Source organism: Phyllopteryx taeniolatus, chromosome 11 (genome assembly GCF_024500385.1).
Source record: "Phyllopteryx taeniolatus isolate TA_2022b chromosome 11, UOR_Ptae_1.2, whole genome shotgun sequence".
In the NCBI taxonomy this organism is placed as follows: Eukaryota; Metazoa; Chordata; class Actinopteri; order Syngnathiformes; family Syngnathidae; genus Phyllopteryx; species Phyllopteryx taeniolatus.
In genome coordinates, this window is record NC_084512.1 from 8,379,058 (window position 1) to 8,395,959 (window position 16,902).

General features: G+C 40.6%; 2 protein-coding genes across 5 annotated transcripts; both read left to right on the forward strand.

Annotated features, from left to right (window-relative positions):
• The first annotated feature begins 1,368 nt into the window (after positions 1–1,368).
• mocos (molybdenum cofactor sulfurase) lies at positions 1,369–7,483 on the forward strand. 2 transcript variants are annotated; one of them, XM_061790700.1, is made up of 16 exons: positions 1,369–1,714; positions 1,811–1,900; positions 1,989–2,055; positions 2,163–2,283; positions 2,389–2,807; positions 2,911–2,987; positions 3,059–3,258; positions 3,358–3,474; positions 3,566–3,925; positions 4,019–4,181; positions 4,301–4,388; positions 4,734–4,858; positions 5,369–5,465; positions 5,616–5,745; positions 5,844–5,948; positions 6,152–7,483. In XM_061790700.1, the coding sequence occupies exons 1-16, from the start codon at positions 1,603–1,605 to the stop codon at positions 6,251–6,253; spliced, it is 2,373 nt and encodes a 790-aa protein (XP_061646684.1). In that variant the 5' UTR covers positions 1,369–1,602; the 3' UTR covers positions 6,254–7,483. The 2 variants fall into 2 exon arrangements, with proteins under 2 accessions (XP_061646684.1, XP_061646683.1); XM_061790699.1 differs by having other exon boundaries at positions 1,370–1,714; positions 2,163–2,807.
• A 1,291-nt stretch (positions 7,484–8,774) lies between these two features.
• LOC133485819 (lysophosphatidylserine lipase ABHD12-like) lies at positions 8,775–16,118 on the forward strand. Of its 3 annotated transcripts, none has more exons than XR_009790812.1 (13): positions 8,775–9,037; positions 9,929–10,041; positions 10,113–10,218; positions 10,299–10,418; positions 10,533–10,563; positions 10,661–10,706; positions 10,948–11,077; positions 12,265–12,302; positions 12,370–12,452; positions 12,547–12,629; positions 12,740–12,818; positions 12,995–13,055; positions 15,093–16,118. XR_009790812.1 is itself a non-coding variant. In XM_061790111.1 (13 exons), the coding sequence occupies exons 1-13, from the start codon at positions 8,961–8,963 to the stop codon at positions 15,112–15,114; spliced, it is 1,050 nt and encodes a 349-aa protein (XP_061646095.1). In that variant the 5' UTR covers positions 8,780–8,960; the 3' UTR covers positions 15,115–16,118. The 3 variants fall into 3 exon arrangements, 2 of the variants coding, with proteins under 2 accessions (XP_061646095.1, XP_061646096.1); XM_061790111.1 differs by having other exon boundaries at positions 8,780–9,037; positions 12,934–13,055; XM_061790112.1 differs by having other exon boundaries at positions 8,786–9,037; positions 12,373–12,452; positions 12,934–13,055.
• The last annotated feature ends 784 nt before the right edge of the window (positions 16,119–16,902 follow it).

The window sequence follows — 16,902 nt, forward strand, 5'->3', positions numbered from 1 at the left end:
ACCCTCAACTGGTTCCCAGCCAATCGCAGGGCACATATAAACAAACAACCATTCGCACTCACATTCACACCTACGGGCAATTTTAGAGTCTTCAATTAACCCACCACACATGTTTTTGGGATGAGGGAGGAAATCGGAGTACCAAGAGAAAACCCACACAGGCACAGGGAGAACGTGCAAACGCCACACAGGCGGGGCCGGGAATTGAACCCTGATCCTCAGAACTGTGAGGCAGACGCTCTAACCAGTCAATCAGCGTGCCGCCGGAAAGCAAACATCCATCCATCCATTTTCTGAGCCGCTTCTCCTCACTATGGTCGCAGGCGTGCTGGAGCCTGTCCCAGCTATCATCGGGCAGGAGGCGCGGTACACCCTCAACTGGTTCCCAGCCAATCGCAGGGCACATATAAACAAACAACCATTCGCACTCACATTCACACCTACGGGCAATTTTAGAGTCTTCAATTAACCCACCACACATGTTTTTGGGATGTGGGAGGAAACCAGAGTACCCAGAGAAAACCCACACAGGCACAGGGAGAACGTGCAAACGCCACACAGGCAGGGCCGGGAATTGAACCCCGATCCTCAGAACTGTGAGGCAGACACTCTAACCAGTCAATCAGCGTGCCGCCGGAAAGCAAACATCCATCGATCCATTTTCTGAGCCGCTTCTCCTCACTAGGGTCGCGGGCGTGCTGGAGCCTATCCCAGCTGTCATCGGGCAGGAGGCGGGGTACACCCTGAACTGGTTGCCAGCCAATCGCAGGGCACATAGAAACAAACAACCATTCGCACTCACAGTCACTATGGGCAATTTAGAGTCTCCAATTAATGCATGTTTTTGGGATGTGGGAGGAAACCGGAGTGCCCGGAGAAAACCCAAGCAGACACGGGGAGAACATGCAAACTCCACACAGGCGGGGCCGGGAATTGAACCCAGGTCCTCAGAACTGTGAGGCTGACACGCTAACCAGTCGCCCACCGTGCCGCCGGAAAGCAAACAGCCATGTAAAAATATCTGAGATGAAAGAGTGTGGGTGTGGCTTTTGTCACGTGATTATACAATTATTTTCTCACCTGTTCATTATTAATGAATATCTAGCCTCTGTCTTTGTGTGTCTGGGGCAAAGTCCGCGGTCACAAAAAAAACAATTGGGTTTGAGTAGGGTAGTCAACTTGCTATAGTCTTGTTGTAGCTTTAACTTTAATAGCATTTGTTATTAAAGTTAAAGTTACAACAAGACCATGATGTGAAACTGATGACGTGGTCAGCAGACATTGAGCGTGGAAATCAATCAGTAACTGTCTTTTCTAGCGGCTGTTAGGGTTTAGCTGCGTCAAACGCAGACAGTTTGCCGTATCGCAAGAAGCTCGATGGACTTCCACAAACTTAACTCTTTAGAAACATTCAAGGAGGTGTGGAGTTGTTATGTTACGGAGAAAACCTGGAGGACGTGCTTGAGGAAGTGTTCAATGTGAAACTGTCCACGTGGTCAGCAGACTTTGAGCGTGGAAATCAATCAGTAACTGTCTTTTCTAGCGCCTGTTAGGGTTTAGCTGCGTCAAACGCAGACAGTTTGCCGTATCGCAAGAAGCTCGATGGACTTCCACAAACTTAACTCTTTTGAAACATTCAAGGAGGTGTGGAGTTGTTATGGTTACGGAGAAAACCTGGAGGACGTGCTTGAGGGAGAGTTCACTCGAATTAAAGGTTAGAATTGTGCACTTTTGTGAATTGCTGTGAGCGCTTTAAAGTTAACTGACTGCACACTCCACAGCATAGTACAATTCTTGTTATTGTACACAGGCACTGTATATCTGGATCATGCAGCAACTACTTTGTACCCGGATTCACTGGTCAGGAGCTACTGCCTGGATATTTCAAGGAACGTGTATGGTATGTGAAGCAACATTTGTTTTTATTTTTCAGCTCATGTTATTTTATGAACCTCTAAAATTGATGGATGGCATCATCTTCCTAATAGGAAACCCTCACAGCCACAACCCGAGCAGCAGGTTGACACATGAGACCGTAGAGAGGGTCAGATACAGGTGAGCTCCAATCATGCCCTTAGACACATTCCAAATGGGCCCATGTGCCCTCTTTGAAACTACCTTGCATGAAATGAGTTTTTTAAAAAAAGATCATTTTCTTTCAGGATATTGCAGCATTTCAACACTACAGCTGAGGAGTACTCAGTGATTTTCACTTCTGGCTGTACAGCCGCTATCAAATTAGTGGCAGAGGTCTTCCCCTGGAGGTCACAGACAGAAAACAAGGCAGGCAGTCACTTCTGCTATCTCACTGACAACCATACATCTGTTGTTGGCATAAGAGGTCTAACATCTAACCGGGGAGTAGTTACCCTGCCCGTCTCCCCCCAGGAAGTGGAAAATAGGGCAAAAGACAAGACTCGGGGTGAAGATGCGGTTTGTCAGACGCCACATCTCTTCTGCTACCCGGCACAGAGCAACTTCTCAGGGACGAAGTATCCCCTTAGCCATGTAGAAGGCATCCAGGCAAGACGTCTTTACCCAGCATGTGACTGTCGAGGCCAATGGTTTGTGCTGCTGGATGCGGCCTCGCTTGTCAGCTGTTCCCCTTTAAACCTACAAGACTGCCCTGCTGATTTTATTCCCATCTCCTTCTACAAGATATTCGGCTTCCCTACAGGTCTGGGGGCCCTTCTTGTCCGCAACCAAGCAGCAGCCATACTAAAAAAGACTTATTTTGGAGGAGGCACAGCAGCAGCTTACCTTTCTGGAGAAGATTATTATGTGCAGGCTGCAAACCTTTCTGACAGGTAAAGCCGTGAACAACGTTGCCAAGCATAGACAATCTCTGAAAACCCCATAACTTTGCGCATTCCTACCCTGTAACGTCATGTTACTTTTTTCCTGGATAAGATACGAAGATGGCACCGTCTCATTCTTGGACATCATTGCCCTCAACCACAGTTTTGAAGCTCTCTACAGGATCACCGGTATGTAACAGCAATACAAAAAAACATGCAAAGGTAAACAACAGTCCTCTGCTCTTTTTTTTTTCTTTCAGGGGGAATGCAAAACATACAACAGCACACCTTTGGCTTAGCGCGCTACACTTACATGCTTTTGTCAAGTCTTTGCCATGGCAACGGGCAACCAGTGGCCCAGATGTACACACAAGGCCAGTTTGACAGTCCAAACACACAGGGCGCAATCGTAAACTTCAACCTTATCGACTCTCGTGGAGAAATAATAGGGTATTCTCAGGTGCATACGTTGAATTGCTCATGCCATATCAAGTAAAAAACACTTTGAGTTGTTGATGCATTGGCAGCACTGATGAATATCATAATAATTGTCCAACAGGTAGACAGAATGGCAAGTTTGTACAACATCCATGTGCGCACTGGTTGCTTTTGTAACACTGGAGCCTGTCAGAGCTTTCTCGGGATAACAAATCAGCAGATGAAGCGTAACCTGCAGGTAAAAAAGAATTGTGACATGCAATACACTATTTCAATATATGTGCTTGTTGAATGAAACTTTGTTTGTTTTATTTTTTTATTTTTTTAAGGCTGGCCACGTCTGCGGAGACACCATCGACTTGGTGGATGGGCAGCCCACCGGATCTGTTCGTGTGTCATTTGGCTACATGTCAACATTTGATGACTGTCAAAAGTTCCTGAGTTTTGTTGCCGAGTGCTTTGTGAAGAAACCAGTGGCAGTAGACCATGCGAGAATAGAGAGGCTTAGAGCAGCTAGCGCATCAAATGAAGAGAAAACAGTCAATATCAATGAAGTGAAACACAAAGTTGAAGAAAAGAAGAAAGTTTCACAGAAGGGATTTGAACCTGTGCATCCAAACAGCCGTGAGGGGGCTTATACATTGACCAACATCTACATATATCCCATCAAATCATGTGGTGCATTTGAGGTGTGACCATCCCCTTGGTGTTATTCTTTCACTTTTGGTCACTATCTGCATTATAACATTTCTTTAAACGCTACATTTTGTCATGTATTCTAGGCCCACAACTGGCCAGTAGGACCTCAAGGTTTACTATATGACAGAGCCTGGATGGTGGTAAATGGAAATGGCGTGTGTTTGAGTCAGAAAAGAGAGCCACGTTTATGCCTCATTCGCCCACAAGTTCATCTGTCCTCAAACGAATTGGTCCTGCAGGCATCAAGTCAGTCAGTCTCTCTGAACGTGACACACTGCTCAAGCAAAAGAAAAAAGAAAAAAAAAAGAGCTGTCAATCAGTCTGTAATTTTTCTGTCTTAAAGGATTTTTCCTACTGTCCTGCAGGGATGAATACCATTTCAGTTCCACTGGAAATCAGGACTGAAATGCACGCAAGCTATCCAGTCTGTCAGAGTAAAGTTTGTGGTGATAGGTGAGTTGTTGACAGGAAACAAATCCTATTTGTTTGATATTTATACTTGCAGCTTGTAGCATTGCATTTTCCTTTTACAGCAATCTAGATGGTGCTTTTTGACTACAAATGACATTTTAAGGCCTCATCATTTCAAACGAATCTTTCACTTTTCCCCATCTTTTATGGGAATTGGAACAATGAGTAAGAGGTGTTGTTAATACTTTTTGATGACAATGTTTTTTGAAACGGCTACGTAGACGATTCTTGGATTAGATATTGCACAAAGTTTACTACTTTCTGTTTCTGATATCAAATTCAGTATCCCCAGGATCTCCTAAAAAACAATTCTCCTGCTTTCTCCAGGGTGGAGACTAAGGACTGTGGTGATGAGGCTGCATCGTGGCTTTCAGACTTACTTGGACAGCCATGCCGCCTGATAAGACAAAGTCCTGATTTCATCCGATGCATGAAAAATAAGTCTGATACAGGTAATTGTGTCAGAATTTTACTGTGCTTCATATTAAAACACTTCAAGTACTATCTTACCACTAAGGCCACACTATAAACTCAATCCATCTATTTCTGATAGCACTTATCCTAATCAGGGTTACTAGTGAACTGGGGCCTATCCTACCCCAGCTGACTTTGGCTGTGTTACATTGTACACCCTAAATGTGTTGCTAGTCAGTCACAGGGCACCCTTAAGACAAACAACCATTCACACCAAACACCAAACCTCAGAACTGTTAGGCAGACATGCTAAACCATTCGTCCACTGTGCTGCCCACTCTATGAATCCCATGCTTACCTTGTTTTAAGTATCAATTACTCCCTATATAATTGAGCCTGCACTGGCTCAATACTGAATAACAATACAAATGTTGAATGTGCAGTTTGTGTGCAGTATTTCCTCCATCTTGTAGCGTGCACTCATTGAGGATTTCCAGCAGAGATGAGTACCTGAAATAGATTGGTAATATAAAGTATTTTCCTTCTAGCTGTCACCTCCCCATCGCTCTCCCTGGTGAATGAAGCTCAGTATCTCATGATCAACCGTGCAAGTGTGGAGCTCATTCACAAAGTAATGAGCAGCAGGTTTGAACACATGATGTCTTATTCAAAATATTCAATGTGCACTTTGTGCAGTGAAAGACGTCAGGATGTGACGCCTCTACATTTACATAACATTGGGTAATTTCGAGAGTGCAATATAATAACATGGAATTTCCGCAATTCCTTTCAAAGGCAAGACTACCCCGAGCTTGACACACAGAACATCATCAGTCGGTTCCGATCCAATTTCGTCATTGCAGGGGTTAAACCATTTGAGGAGGATAATTGGTCAAACTTGATTATTGGCAACATTCGATTCATGGTGAGCTGACACATTGGGATATGAAATGACGACTTCTAATGTGTCAGAAGTTGAGTCTTAAAAAGATAAATATGCTTCTTGTGTGATAAATCAAAAAGGTCAGAGGTCAATGTGTTCGATGCCAAATGGTTGGGGTTGACCAGAGCACTGGGACCAAAACAAAGGAGCCTCTGATGTCTCTTTCTGCATACCGCAATGGAAAGGTGAGTCAAGGGTTTTCATCACATCCATTCCGACATTCTTGTGTTTGTGTGCAATTCTTTTTTTTTTTTAATTGTGGAGTAATAAACATTCATAGATGCACTCCTCCCGTTTGGAAGTTTTAAAAAAAGCTAAAATAAATATTAAATTCTTAGTAGAATATTTGGTTCCACATCATGCAGATTGTTATTTCTGTAATTTCAAGGTCACATTTGGCGTGTACTTGACCAATCAGTTGCCAGGTTCACCGACAGCCACCGTCCTCAGTGTTGGCTCCCACATACTGCCAGAGCCCCAGGCTTCTTAAAGTGGTCATCAATAACATCTCTTTCCTCTGCAAACACAGGGAACTTACCATAGACATAAGGGGAATTTCTATCATGATTGCAGTTACCTGTTGAGTATGCAAAGGGATGTTATACTGTATGCTGTTTTATTTTGGTGATGTCCATGGCCCTTAAAACGTGTCAGTCGATGGAATCCTGAAAGATAACCGGACAAAATTGTTAAAGCTTTTTTTCAATGTCTGAGCACTGAGTCTCCAGTGGTGTGAAAAGGTGTTTGCCCCCTTCCTGATTTGTTATTTTTTGCCCGTTAGTCACACTTAAATGTTTCCAATGATCAAACAAATTTAAATATTTGTCAAAGACAACACAAGTTAACACAAAATGCAGTTTTTAAATGAAGGTTTTTATTATTGAGAGAGAAAAACATCCAAACTTACATGGCCCTGTGTGAAAAAGTCATTGCAGTTATTAGGTTTAGGGGGCAACCACTTTTTCACACAGGGCCACATAGGCTTGGATTTTCTTCTCCCTTAATAATAAAAACCTTCATTTAAAAATTGCCTTTTGTGTTGTCTTTGATGATGGGAAACATTTAAGTGTGACAAACATGCAAAAAAAAAAAGAAATCAGGAAGGGAGCAAACACTTTTTCACACCACTGTATATAATATTAATATGTTTTTTTATGCTTGTGATGTGAAATTAGAGACCCTTTAAATAAATTGTATATGTTTTAAGATCCAGTAATTGCTGAAAACGTCCAAAGACTGAGAAAAAGTATTGAATTGTTGAGATGTGTTACTCTTTTTCCCCATTTCAGTTGTCTGGATTTTGGGGGCGTGGCTAAAAGAAAGCCCATTGATGTACTTGGGCTTCTGGCTTCAGTCGGCCCTCCCCCACTATGTAAAAACTTGAGCGCTTTCTTGCATCAATGAGTTTCCTGTACAATTGCAAGTTACATCGTTTTTATTACATGACCCATTTCTACCACAGTGTGCAGTTAGCTAGCAAGCTATGCATACAACACACACAAAAAGCATCTTCCATAGACGCCACAATTTCTAGAACAGTTCGGTGCCATTATATAAATTCCCAAGTGTTATGCATTTTGTGTTATTCGGGCTACCGTAATACATTGAAATGCAAAGCATTGCTGGGTTTATAACTAGCAGGAAGTATGTGCTGAAACGTCTGCAGTATGAGCCACAGGCTGAATAACGTGTGCTGCTGTTTAATAAATGATGAACTTTCCCTGAAGTGTCTCTCTTATATGGACCCACGCATAACACAACGCCAAGCGAAGTGATGACTTATTACCTGGATGACCCCTCACGCCGCCCCTTGATTGACAGCTGAAAGTTCAACGAGATGTTTTTTTCCCCCCAACTGCATTCAGCAGACACGCCCACAACACCTGGGAGAACATCTTGCCTTTTCCCCATTTTGAAGCCTGATGTCATATATTTGCCAATGTATTTATTCATTCAAATCTGGCAGGCTTGTTAACAATTCAAAAATCTTCTCTGTATCAAATGTATAAGACCTTTTAATTTTCATTGTACAGGGACTTGTAAGTATTGCAAGTGCAAAGTATTAATTACAATTGTTTTCAAGTTGAATGAGCAACTCCCGGCAGACACAAAATGTCATAAGCCAGGCTTGATGAAATCACAGGTGCTCATTTTAACCTGCTCAACAACTCTTCCTCTGCTTATTCCCGTGGAGCTTAATGTCGTTTTTATTTCAAACACACAACTCATCCTGCTGCCAGAAATCCAAGGCAGACTTTTCCCAGGGAAGAAGAAACTACCAGAGAGATTATATCTACTCTCATCATACATTTATTGCCCCCCCCCCCCCCCCCCCCGAAAAAAAACAAATGGTCAGCAAAGCTGTATTTCCTGAAAAAAACCATTGAGGTCAGATTGCTCAATCAACAGGCCACAGTTTGTATAGATTAGGTTTGAGGTCATAGTCCAAATCACTATAAAGGTGCTGCTTTGGACCTAATGCTTGAGACTCGGGTTTACAGAATTTAGGGTGGGGACCCAAAATGTGTTTTTATTAGGTCACGGCCTGCTGGACAAATTCGGCCTAGATTTTTTAGATTCATGTTAATTATGTCTGTTGTATTCTTTATCAGTTGTTTATGCACAGTATTTGATGGCGGTATGACAAAGTTAGGGTCCCAGGGAGGAAGCAAATTTCAAATTTTGGAGAGCCCTGAAACGGCTGCTGGACTGCATATTCAAATCAACCACTCCATTTCCTGCAAAATCGAACCACATAGTTCATGATCCAATTTCTAGCATTTTGTGTGGGAATATACAATTTCAAGAAATACATTTATAGCAGCTCTTTGATTTGAATTCATTGAATCGTCGAGGTCCACTGCACAATATTTTGCTCCCATTCACGAACGCCAATAAACAATTAAAACAATGTATTTTAATTAGATGGAGAAAGTTTTAGTTCAGATACCATCACCACCGGGACAGATGCATAATTTCATTTAACAATATCCCCCCACCCCCATAAAAGTTTCTTCGATAACAATAGATGTTTTTGCCTCGTGGTACGTGTCCAACGAGGTTGCGCTCACGACTGGTGCCACCTTAAATTTTAACTCCTCCTCCGTCGCCCTGAAACTGAACAGAACGAACTATATTACAATAACGATACAATGAAGAGCGTCTAGATAGCGAAGTCACGACCGTTGCTGTTCAAAATGAGACAAAGGACTACAAAGGACGTGTCGACCTCCGCTCACACAACAGCCAAAGTTAAGAGGAAGGACGACCCTCAGTAAGTTAGCGTTTTAGTTTATGTTCTTAAAGTCAGTCTAAAATTCTCATACTCTGCTTCACTGCAGGACGTACGCGTCAATTGTGTAATGTCTTGACTAAAAGGTTGGACAATGGACATTATCGCTAGTAATAGTCAATGCATGTACGATGGAATGCGAAATATGACACTTTCTGTTTCATACAGACAACGTTCTGTACTTAAGCTAGCTAGCCAGCCAACAGGCCAGATGATAACTAGAGAAACAGATCCAGAGTATTCATAGCGTTCAAACGTTAGCTTTGGAAGTTGGTGCTAAATCTGGACAGATTATTCGACTTTTTAAGAGGCTGAGGGAATAATGACCTCCTAGATATTTCCCAGTAGGAGTGTGAAGAACAAATCAGTCTTTCCACTCAAAGAGCTCTTCCGTCATATTACAGTGTTAAATGGAGGGGGGCGATGTGTTGTCCATTAACTGGAAACAGTCTGAAGGGCCCGCTTTTGTGCTGTTGCTTCTAGCAAGGTCAAAGCAATTCCTCTAAGAGTCTTGACATCCCGAACACATCATTCAACTCTTGCACCTTATACTACAACCAGAATAGATGCATTGTACGGCAGCGGTATTAATATACCTTTTGTGGATCTTTTTCACCCCTGAGTACAGTCACACATTTATGCTGCATGGAGCCTATCCTAGCTCAGGGTGAGAGGTGGGGTACATGCTCATCCTGGAAAGATCACCTCTCAATCGAAAGGCTGACATTTGTAATTCAACTACATAACATACAAGTTTTTGGACTGGTGGGGCCGGGAGGAGGTACCTGGAGAGATACCAAAATGAAAGTCATATAAACGGATTATAAACGGATGTGTCTGGTTACTCAAGTATTTTCTCTGTTTTTTGCTTAGGTCCCGGTGGATGAAAAGTCATTTATTTGCCCTGTTTGTCATCCTTGTTTTGGTGCCTTTCATACTGATAGTAGCACGGGAATTATTCCAGCACCTTGTTTATAAGCACAGAAGTAAGTGAATTCCCAATATGGATATGGAGCCTTGATTTGCTTATAAAAATATCCTTGTCTTCTGTTTGCAGTCAAGGTTCCGCTTTTTGTTGACCTCAGCCAACCAGTTGATTTCTCCCTAAATCACACTATAAACATATACTTAACATCAGAGGAAGGAATCTCTCTCGGTGTATGGTGAGTCCAGTATCAAATTTCAAACAGAAATTAAATTTTAATGAAACAGCTTAGCTTCGTATTGTTTTGACCTGTTCCAGGCACACCGTTCCTGAAGGTAAATGGAGGGAGGCACAAGGGAAAGACATGGCGTGGTACCAAAACACATTAAATGATGACAGTCCAGTTTTTATATATCTACATGGGAACACAGGCACAAGGTATGTTAGATAATGTTTGTTCATTAGCCAGAAAGTATGGGAAAAGACTCCATCAACTAGATCTGTTCCCCGTAAATCATTAACAATTGTATTTCTTACAAACTGTTTCAACAGGGCAGCTACTCATCGGGTGGGAGTTGCAAAAGTGAGTAATCACCCACACAAGCTATTCATTTTTTAAACAATGATATTAAGTCAGTAGAGCTAATCTGATGGCAAATGAGATTTAAATGTGTCAACAGTTATTGAGTACGCTTGGTTACCATGTGTTGGTGCCTGACTACAGAGGTTGGTGAAAACAAACATTTAAATTTCTTCCTCACTTTTTCATTCCAAATAATTGCAGCAGTCATTATCCTCACATTAATCTGCATGATCGCTAAGGAAAAATTAACCTTTCCTCAGGAATAAATAGCGGTAAAATTTTCAGTCAGCCTGTCATACAGTGCAACTTTTCCTTTGCGTGACGGCCATCTAGTGGTGACAAGGAGCAACTATATCTTACTGTCTTACATATGAATCCTGGCAGGTTTTGGAGACTCAAGTGGTGAGCCTACTGAAGCTGGACTCACTACAGATGCTCTTCATGTGTACAACTGGGTGAAAAAACATAGTGGAAGCAGCCTGGTCATCTTCTGGGGACATTCTCTTGGCACTGGGTTAGTTGAAGTTGCAACCGTTTACAGTCAGCGTTAATAAAGCAAAGTACACACATACCATTTTTAACATCTAATTTATTGGCTCGTATAGTATATGGTGTTCTGGAAACAACACACCACATACATACAGTAATGACATGCATACAGTAATTCTTTCTCCATCAACAATCGCAAGTCTCCTTCCCAATCAGATCTTTGTTGTTGTAACAAGACTGACTTGTGGAAGGCAGTATGGTGCCACTGTGCATCCAGAAGCTTGGAAATGCAAAGAAGGAAGTAGCACAGTAAACCCACGCTTATTTGCGGTTTGGCATTAGGAAATTCATTTATTTACTTATAGTTGATTTTTTTGGGGGGGGACCCTATCCTCTGTCATTAAAAAAACTCACCTATTCGCTATTTTTGTGCTCAGGCCAAAACCATGTTTTATATAAGAAAAACGCTAGGATTAGGGAGTGATTCCAGGCACAGTCATTGTCCTTTTTAATGTGGTGAATTACTTGAGATACGTTATACAAACATTAAAAACAAAACCGTTGCTCCTCTAGTCGTGTCCCACAACACTGAGAGCTTCAGGTCACTTCCTAATTGGGTACTGTTCCATTTCACGTCACTATCACGGCAGTGTCAGTGGCTCTGCTATAATCTTTGTTGCGCACACAAAAAAGGATTTGCAACTGTGAACATTGAACAGGTTTAAAATTTACAAGTATTAGCTCCGATTGATTTCTGAGCAGATTGGGGAGGGGAAAAAATCATACTAAACACCCCCCACGACACCGGACTCACTGTAAGCTTTCAGAGACATCCAAGAATCAGGTGCTTGCTTACTTGAGATGAAAGGAGAGAAAATGCTTAAATTCGGCCTAATTGTCGGTACGTGTTTATCACACTTTTAATATTTTTAATTTTTAATATGTTTAACAATAAAATACTAATGCAGTACTACCTTAATTTGAGTGATCTACAATAAATACACAAATTCAAAATTATTTTCATCTAGCATTTTATTTAACTCTGCGATTGGCTGGCCACCAGTTCAGGGTGTACACCGCCTCACGCCCGAAGATAGCTGGGATAGGCTCCACCACGCCCGCGACCCTAGTGAGGATAAGCGCTGAAAAAAATGGATGGATGGATCTTATTTAACTAAGCTTCAAATTAATGTCGCTACTATGTCTTTGTAGAGTGTCCACTAACACTGCAGTCAAACTTGCGGAGCAAGGTGAGTTCAACTACACAAGAAAATACTAATTATAAAATACAACTCAGTTTCACTATGATTGCATCAGCAGGTATTGTTTTGGATGGTGTGATTCTTGAAGGCACCTTTAATATGGCTAAAGAGAAACTACCAAGTCATGTGTTTTCTTGGGTAAGCGTCGCCAACATTTGTCACTTATGCTTCTTCAAAGGTTTATTATATAAAAAAACATAATATTGACTGATTTTATTTGCATTTTTGAAAGTATTACTGGAAATTTCCAGGCTTAGGATACTTTTTTCCAGAGCCATGGGCTGAAAATAAAGTTGTCTTTCCCAGTGAGGAAAAGTAAGTTTTGATTATGGCCAATCCTAATGTGTTCAAAAAAAAATCCTTTACATTGTAATTTGATGTAACAAATAATCACGACCTTAATGTGATTTTGTTTTATCCTGAAGTTTAAGAAGAATGAAAAGCCCTCTACTTTTCCTTCATGCAAAAGATGATCCAATTACTCTCATTCAGTATGCTCAGCAAGTACGTCAATTAATATTTACCGATTTACCAAATGTGAAACGGCTATATTAAATATATGTGTGTGTGTGTGTGTGTATGTATGTGTATATATTTTTTTTATACATTTTCCCGCCAGCTGTACAAGGTAGCAGTGAGTACTCAGAATGCAGAGCGAGTCACGTTTGTGTCCTTTGAAGGTTCTTTAGGGTACCTGCACAATGGATTATACAAAGACCACCGTCTGCCAGACATCATAAAGTGAGGAAACATTTCAGTCACTAAATATTTGAAACAATTACTGTAATTTCTCATGTATAATGCGCACCCATGTATAATACGCACCCCCAAAGTTTACCTCAAAATCCTTAAAAAACCCTTCTACCTATGTATAATGCATTTTTACAATGCATGATTTTGCTTCTACCCATGATCAAAACAAGAAGTATTATTTCTATTTTGTTATTTTTTTTCGAAGAATTATTCTGAAGTTAAGCACTTTATTTGAACACATACTTTTTGTATTTACTTGCTCTTATTTTGAAATTCACAGCCCTACTTTTATTTAGTAAATGAGAAAACACACAGTTGTGCTCATATGTTTGAATTTGCAGAATTTGTAAGATGTGTACAATTCTTTAAAGAAAACATGAAGGACCAGGTGAAACGCCTTTAATTTTATTTCATTGGGATTCAAATTAAACTGTCAATTATTTCAGAAAAGCATTATCATTAAACAAAACATAACCATACATAAAGAAATTAATTAATGAATTAATGTTGTTGTTCAGTCATCAGTCGTATTTAAAAAAACAAACAAACAAAAAAATCAACATTTCACAAATTCTGTCTGGGTATCTAAACTTATGAGCACAATTGTACATATATGCAGTCATATGTACCCCTGTCATATTGGAATGAAAGTGTAGGCTACACCAGGGGTGGGCAAACTTCTTGGCTCAGGGGCCACAGTGACTTTAAAAATTTGACAGGCGGGCCAAACCAGGACCAGATGCTTACATATATATATATATATATATATATTTAAAAAAAGGCATTGTAGTGTTAAGACTTAGATTTACTTTTAATCGGAACAGTGTTGTTTTGTTGATCACCTTTTTTTTGCCAGTGCATCAAAGTTTAGTGTTAGTTTTGTTGTGGCAATTCTCAGAACACAACTGAGGTGTTCATCACTCAGCTTGGATCTGTAGGATGTTTTGTTGGTGCTCATCACACTAAAGGTCTGTTCACACACACATATAGAGCCAAACACCACCAGCATCATCTGTGCCGTCATCTGGATTTTTGGAAATTTGTCTGCGCTTAATGAAGCATAAAACTCACCCAGTTTGTGAGTTTTAACTTCTTTTTTAAGACAGTATCACATTGGAGATCAATCCGTTCCATCTGCAGGTCCGGTGTCACTGTTTCAGGGTCTTGTGTGACCTAATCTTGGATGGAAGTATATCAGATAAAGGTGTTTTGCTGAGCCTGCAAGCTTAATTTTAACCTCTGAGCCGGACCCATCAGTTCCTGCGTTGATTGGCTGTTAGCATAATCAGCATGCTTTGTAGAAAAGTGACGGCTGATGTTATATTCCTCTAAAACCGCAATGGTTTCTTAACAAATTAGACATACAGCCTTTGACCGGACTTCAGTGAAAAAGTATTTAGTAGTCCATTCTATATTAAACACTCGGCGCTCACTGTTGACTTTTCTTTTCTTTGGCCCACTCATGGTTGAAGTAGGGTTCAGAGCAGTAGCAGAGTAAAAACAGAACAGCCAAAGTCAAGTCAATGTATCAATGTAGCTACTGCACTACCTGGTGGAACCACTGGGCATTACAGGACAACCTGGTGGAACCACTGGGAATTACAGGACAACCTGGTGGAACCACTCGTCATTACAGGACAAGGTCAAATGAATGTAGTCATGATCTTTGATAAGATTTGGGTGATTCTGTACCAATCTTTGGCGGGCTGGATTGAAAGGATCAGTGGGCTGGATGTGGCTCGTGGGCCATAGTTTGCCCACCCCTGGGCTACACCTTTTTCATAACCTCTAGGTGGCATACTAGAATGAAAGTGTAAAGCTTTTTCATAACCTCTAGATGGTAGCATACATTTATAAAATGGGGAAGTCTTTTTCAGTTTCTCCTATACCCATGTATAATGCGCACTATTGACTTGACAATTTCTGGGAGGAGAAAATGTGCATTATACATGAGAAATTACGGTAACTAGTCTGCTACACATATGTTAAGGGGTAGTGGCTTAACTGCTCTGTTTTTCTCCACAGAAAGTTTATTTTGTCTTTGTGAAGTGGGAAGACGCCTTCTGCAGACGTTCGTGTGAATCACAGTGATATAATGTTAAAAGTATACAAATGGTTTGCTTTACCTTAAATGCAGCATTCCATTTATTGTGTTCATTGGTTTATACATACTGAATGTGAATAATGTAAACATCGTTTGATAATTACTCAAAGCTATAGTAGGTTTGTTGCTTTTACTATGTAACGATGCCTGAAAAACAGTGCAGCGTCGATTTTTATTATTATAGAGCTGTGCATGAAAATCTATTAAGAATTAAGTAGATAATGAAGAACTGATTGTTAATAAATCACGCCTCGAAAGCAATGTAGGCATAAAAGGAGTGAATTACAGTACACTTGGCTGCAACCAGCAGAGCTGTTAGTGATTCAGTGTTAGCTTGCTGTCTGAACATGTAAAATGACATTAGCTATTGGAAGTTGAGCTATAGATGCACGCACACCTCCACTTTGACACAAATCCTCCAGTCATCCACTGGTTAATGCAACACTGGCATCAACACTTTATGGGATTTCCCCATTCTATTAAAAATAATAATTAAAACAACAGTTGTGTCCATTCTTAATGCCTTTTTAATATAGCAGAAATTTTAACTTCACTGAATCCTGTTTATCGTTGCAATGTAATTACAAGAAGTGTTTTTGTGTCTTAAATGTCTTATTTCAAGAATGTCAAATTCAATTTTGTCATGGGCCACATTGTTGGTATGGATTCTCTCTGTAAAAAAAAAAGTTTGTTAACCCCAAAATGATTGCAATATCTGAATGTTAAATTATTAAATATGACTGAAATTTTGGTACAGATTTGATCAAGAATCACGGAAGTTGACTCAAATGATTTGCTTTCTAGGGCCACTTAAAATGGTGTGGTGGGGCGGATACGGCCCCTGGGACTGAGTTTGACTGTGTCTTATTTTTTTCGACTGACCATTGAGGTGAAAATCAGCATGCTGGATTCATGTTACAAAAAAAAATAAAAATGTATTACCCTTTTCCACGTCCATATCACCTTATTGTTACACATCCTCGAGACTGATCGAACCTAGGTAAATTTCATGAACCAAACATTTATGACAACCCGGCAATGCAAAGAACAGTATATTCTCAGTATATGTACATTCATAGTATAAACGAAACATGGATTATTTTTTTTGACACGTTACATTTTAATCGCCTTTGCTCACTTGGAATAAGATGTAGGCTTTTTTTTTTTTACCTAATAAACAAAATGCCCCAAGAATCTACTATTGCAATCTAACAAATAATGTATTTTATGGTAAACACGCACGTAAAGTCAAGATCCTTAAATATCATTAAAGTAACATTCAGCATCACCCTGTATCCTGTTTTAAGTGACCGGATGTCGTTCTCAGTTTTGTTGACTTAATTTTCATACACATTGAAAGCTGAAAAATTTGATCTTCCGGCATGTAATCAGTTTGGCGTGCGCATTTGTTTTAGTAAAATGCTAAATAATTGTTCAGAAATGCACCAGCTTCTATAGGGAGGCTGGTAGGGACGGTGAACAGATCCACTCATTTGGTTTGGTTTGCAATGTTTCGTATTTCACGTACACACTGCCTTCGTCAAAACACAGAGCTCCGGTCTTGGCGGTCGGATGACGTGGCTGAAGGTTGCGTTGTTGCGCAGCCACCGTTTCTTTAATCATCGGTTCATTCAGCGCTTCTCATCGTGATTGGATGTGCTAAGTCACATGTCGTACTTGAGCCAATCAGAAGTGCATCCGATGAGTAAACGTGAAACACTTACGCCATAT